General features: G+C 28.4%; 1 protein-coding gene across 1 annotated transcript in view; it reads left to right on the forward strand.

Annotated features, from left to right (window-relative positions):
- Positions 1–801: 801 nt before the first annotated feature.
- LOC108721978 (uncharacterized) overlaps positions 802–6,000 on the forward strand; it is a 7,300-nt gene continuing 2,101 nt past the window's right edge. The window contains exons 1-8 of the mRNA XM_018446840.1: positions 802–1,127; positions 1,227–1,338; positions 1,492–1,578; positions 1,645–1,647; positions 3,851–4,080; positions 4,180–4,291; positions 4,448–4,534; positions 4,601–4,620. Coding sequence (XP_018302342.1) covers positions 802–1,127; positions 1,227–1,338; positions 1,492–1,578; positions 1,645–1,647; positions 3,851–4,080; positions 4,180–4,291; positions 4,448–4,534; positions 4,601–4,620 — 977 coding nt within the window. The remainder of the gene's footprint in view (positions 1,128–1,226; positions 1,339–1,491; positions 1,579–1,644; positions 1,648–3,850; positions 4,081–4,179; positions 4,292–4,447; positions 4,535–4,600; positions 4,621–6,000) is intronic.

Below are 6,000 nucleotides of genomic sequence, written 5' to 3' on the forward strand. Positions count from 1 at the left end.
TCATAAGGTGTCGATGTTACTTCATAGCTAACAAATAATCTTTTAGTCACGACTTGCTACTCGACGTAGAAACTGTCTGCAGCTTTAAATTTAATTTAATTCAATCGCAGCACATAAACAGATAAGACTAGTCCCAATTCATGTATATTTGTGGTGGAAAGTTCGAAATTGAAGAAGTTTCTGGCTTGTATTAACGATAAAGTCCAAAAAAATGATAAAGTACTTAATAAATTTAAGCAGAAACCGTTTATATTAAAGTGTTGTTTCCTCATGACAATTTGTTAATTATATTTAACATGTCGTAGAAATTTCAAAGTCAAGTCAAAGGCCAAAACGAAAAGAGAAAGGTGGATGTTGTTCCATGCCATCGATTTTCAATCTTTGATGCATCCCAACTTTATCATAAGCAGAATTCTTGGAATATTTCCATACAGAATTAAGGCTTCGTCTTTTGAAACTTCGAAACCACGTTACATTCTATGGACTTTTATTCTCTGTATAATCTGTGTTTATGAGTTGACAATGTTGTATGAACTCAATTTCTCTGGAAAAATCAAGATTGATGTGCCTAGAATTATATCGTTGAATTTCTCCTTTTTATTAGGATTGTTTTCGTCGATCATCTCTTATTCCCTGATCGGTCCGCGAATGCGTTTACTTCAGACTATATCAGATATTTCTTCGAGATTGCCCCAGAAGTCATATCAACAACTATCCAAATTAATACACACTAAGGACATCTTCGGTTTTCTCTTTCATTTCTGGTTAGCGTTAATATCATATTCCTTATATTCTGAAATGATGGTTCTCGGTTTACTCGAAATGTTCAGGGTTTTCGTCATCTCGTTGGGATTTCAAATGGAAATGCTGTACATAAATTGCGTTTGTGTCTTAAAGGCCTGTTTCAAGGAAATCAACGATAATCTGGAGAATCTGGGAGAGATCGTGATAAATAATATTCCTAGATGGATCTATCATGAGCAGAGGCATCCGTTGCTGATAAAACTTAAGGCTTTGAAGAAACAGCATCTGACGATAAGTGACACAGTGAAGATGCTTAACATGATTTTCAGTCTGTATCTTCTGGCTACCATAGCGTTGTCCTTCAAGCAGATAATATTCTACGTGTATTTCAATGTAATACAATGGCAAAATGGGATATCTTTGAATCAAGATAGGATTTATAATGCATATTTCATATCAATCGTATTATATTACTTTACAAGATTTACATTAATAGTGTGGGCTTGCGAAACTGGCAAAAATGAAGCGATAAAAATTGGTACTACCATTCACGATATACATAACAGCACCAGCGATGTACAAATAAAAGATGAGGTAATAAAGAATTTCACATAAGTTAAAATTTTTTACAGATATGTCGCCTTCTTTATACATTAGATCTAAAACTAATTAATATTTAACTAATTTAAACTTATCATTTCTGTTATACTATTTTCACATTTATTATGTTTTAATTTGTTCTTGCAGTTAAATTTGTTCTCCTTGCAAATATTGCATTGCAATAATAAATTCTCCGCGATAGGTTTCACTATAGATGCAACGTTGCTTACTGCGGTGAGTTATTAAAAATAATCCCTCATTAAGTATGTATTATTTATGTATTTCATGTTTTGCTTTCAGATGGTGAGTAGCGTTTCCACGTATCTATTAATCTTAATACAATTTTTGATCATAACGCATTCTTGCGACAACTAGACAGATGTAATTAATTATACACAAGCAATTTAATTATTACAAAGGAGTTTGAGAATATTAAAAACTTTTAATCATTATATATTGAATATTTTATCGCTGTGAATATAATTGTCTAACGATTTTATTCTTAAAAAATCATATATATGTATGTCCTATCCATGCATGCCAAATAAAAATCTTGTACCATATATAATAATAATATGTATAATAAAAAATAAGATTTTGAAATTTTACTTGTTTAAATGTACCATACTAATATATAAATTAATAAAAATGTATTTCATGTTAAATATATAATGCAACTTATCAGTTAATGTGCTTTCATTAAAAAAAAAATATGTTAAATAGCTAATATTAATTAATCATCAGCTAATCTACATCTTATATGATTCTGATATTGATTAATTCTTAGAAACTTTTGTCAAATCAATTTTTATCAAAAATAGTTCGAATAACTTTTAAGGTAAATTTAACGCTTAAAATTTAAACAATTTATTAAATGCAATTTGCATATTTCTTATTCAAGTTTCAATTGTTAATATACATTGAATTAAATTTTCATTGAGAGATGATAGATGAATTATTACAATGGTAACGTTTAATGTTTAGTATCTTATTTCTTGTACACAAAAAACAAAAAATCAACTAGCTAAAAATTTCTCATTTATATATTTATAAAGTACTTATTAATTTCACATCGATCAAAGCAATACGTCAGGCAATTTAGAAATTTGTTACATTTTAATCTACGAAATAGCATCATCGAAATTAGTAATTCTTGAAATGCACACAGCACAATTTAATCATATCTTAATGTGTAAAATTTATGTACAAGTAACATTTATACCATTACAAAATTAGATATTGTAATTTTCAATTATCATTATCTACAAATTATGGTAGGAAAATGCATATGAATATATTATTAAATGTATATATATATTAATGTATTTATATTAAGAGAGAAAATAATACAGATCACATTAAAGATCAAGACTGTTAGCTATAAAAATTGTTATTACATTAATCGATGAAGATTCCAAAAAAATATCAATATTATGGAAAAAATATCAAGTATTCCAATTAAATAGAATAATTTTTATTTTATGTAATATCGATGCTTTCAGCATATTATTCCCAATTTAGATGTGCTAAGTGATAATCCGTACGTAAAAATTACTTTATTACATGTTTTTAAATTCTAAAAGATCATAAATAATAATCGTATAAGACGTCGATGTTACTTTGTAGCTGACAAATAACTTTTAGTCATGACTTACTACTCGACGCAGCAACTATCTGCAGCTTTAAATTTAATTTAACTCAATCGCAGAACATAAACAGATAAGACTAGTGCCAATTCATGTATAATTGTGGCGGAAAATTATAAGTTGAAGACTACACATAGAAGTTTCTGACTTGTATTAAAGTGCATAAAAAATGATAAAGTACTGAATAAATTTAAGCAGAAACTCTTACTAATATATTAAATAGTTGTTTTCTCACGATAATTTGTTAATTATATTTAATATGTCGTAGAAATTTCAAAGCCAAGTCAAGGACCAAAACGAAAAGAGAAAAGTGGATGTTGTTCTATGCCACCGATTTTCAATCTTTGATGTATCCCAACTTTATCATAAGCAAAATTCTCGGAATATTCCCATACAGAATTAAGGCTACGTCTTTTGAAATTTCTAAACCGCGTTATATTCTATGGACTATTATTTTCTGCGTAATCTGTGTTTATGAATTGACAATGTTATATAAACTCAATCTCTCTGAAAAAATCAGGATAGATGTAATTAAGATTATCTGGATGAACTTTTCCTATTTATATGGATTGTTTCTAGCGATCATCTCTTATGCTTTTAGCGGTCCGCGAATGCGTTTACTACAGACTGTATCAGATATTTCTTCGAAATTGCCCCAGAAATCATATCAAAAACTATCCAAATTAATACACGCTAAGGACGTTTTCGGTTCTTGCTTTCATTTTTGGCTAATGTTAACATTACATTTCTTAGATTCTGAAATTATGGTTTTCGGTTTACTGGAAACGTTCAGAGTTTTCATCAACTTTATAGCATTTCAAATGGATATGCTATACATAAATTGCGTTTGTGTCTTAAAGGCGTGTTTCAAGGAAATCAACGATAATCTAGAGAATTTGGGGGAGATCGTGATAAATAATATTCCTAGATGGATCTATCATGAGCAGAGGCATCCGTTGCTGATAAAACTTAAGGCTTTAAAGAAACAGCATCTGATGATATGTGACACAGTGAAGATGCTTAACATGATTTTCAGTCTGCATCTTCTGGCTACCATAGCGTTGTCCTTCAAGCAGATAATATTCTACGTGTATTTCAATGTAATACAATGGCAAAATGGGATATCCTTGAATCGAGACAGGATTCATAACGTATTTTTCATATCAGTATTAATATATTATTTCACAAGGTTAGCATTGATAGTGTGGGCTTGTGAAACCAGCAAAAATGAAGCGATAAAAATTGGCACTACCATTCACGATGTGCTTAACAGCATTAGCAACATACAAATCAAGGATGAGGTAGTAAAAAAGAATCTCACTTTGGTTTAAAAGTTTTTTACAAACATGTCGCGATTTTTATATATCAGATCGAAATAATTTATATTTAACTGGTTTATATTTATTATTTCTGTTTTATAATTTTCACATTTAATACCTTTTGATTTGTTGTTGCAGTTAAATTTATTCTCTCTGCAAATATTGCATTGCGATAATACATTTTCCGCGAAAGGTCTCACTATAGATGCAACGTTGATCACTATGGTGAGTGATTAAAAATAACCCCTAATTAAGTATGTATTATTTATGTATTTCATGTTTTGCTTTCAGATGGTGAGTAGCGTTTCCATGTATCTATTAATCTTAATACAATTTTTGATCATGGCGCATTCTTGCGACAGCAAGACAGATGCAATTAATTATACACAAGCAATTTAATTAATACAAATGCGTCTAAGAATTTTGAAAACTTTAGATCTTTATGTGTTGAATACTATATCGCTATGAGTGTAATTGTCCAACGTTTTTATTTTTGAAAAATAATATATACATCCTATCCATGTATATCAAATACAAATCTTGTTCCACGTATATTAATAAATAAGATTTTAAGACTTTATTTGTTGAAATGTACTACACTAACATACAAATTAATAAAATTGTGTTTCATATCAAATATATCATGCAATTTAAGTTTAATTGGCTTTTCATTAAAAATAAAATATGTTAAATAGCTAATATTAATGAATCATCGGCTAATTTATATCTTATATGTTTCTCGTTTGGATTAACTTTTATAATAGAACCTTTATGTCAAATCAATATTTGTAAAAAATTGTACGAATAACTTTTAGGGTAAATTTAATGCTCAAAATTGATTTGAACAGTTCGTGAAATGCAAATTGCATATTTTTTATTCAAGTTTTAGTGTTATCAATATAGATTTAATTAAATTTTTATTGAGAGATGATGGACAAATTATTGCAGTGGTAACGTTTAACTCTCAGTATCTTATTTTTTTGTATATGAAAAACAAAAAAAGTCACCTAATTAACAATAATTTCTCGTTCATGTATAACTTATAAAGTACTTGTTAATTTCAATTCGATCAAAAGAGTAAATCAAGCAAATAAGAATTATGATCCGATCGTACAAATGTACAATATATACATACGTTTAGAGAGCGCCAATGATCGCGGTGAAGTCCCAGGTTCGAAAGCTGGCTGACGTAATATTCTTCGCAAAAAGTTCTTTACCGAATTAATTTAGGGGGGATTATTTTTATATATAGGAATATCCGAATGTTTCGGCTCCTCAACATATTTATATTATTAGCGTCTCAGATCGATTGTGGTTAATGTCCGAATGTTTCGGTGCACAATCACATCTGAGATAATTAAAATTTAAAAATTAAGAATATATATTGTATTCGTAACATCTAACTTTTACCGATCATTGGCGTTATCTAAATGTATATAATACATCAAGCAATTTAGATATTAGTTAGATTAATTTTAATCTATGAAATAGCACTCCTTATAAAATTATAGTGTTTATTATATTCGTACAGTATAATTAAATAATATTTTAATGCGTCAAATTTATGTACAAATAAAATCCAAATCATTACAAAGTTAGATATTGTAATTTTCAAAGATTATTACAAATTATGGTAGGAAAATGCATATGAATATATTTTTGATTGGATATACATATAATATATATATATA

The sequence above is a fragment of the Mycetomoellerius zeteki genome, unplaced genomic scaffold (assembly GCF_001594055.1).
Source record: "Mycetomoellerius zeteki isolate Tzet28-1 unplaced genomic scaffold, Tzet1.0 scaffold19, whole genome shotgun sequence".
Taxonomy (NCBI): Eukaryota; Metazoa; Arthropoda; class Insecta; order Hymenoptera; family Formicidae; genus Mycetomoellerius; species Mycetomoellerius zeteki.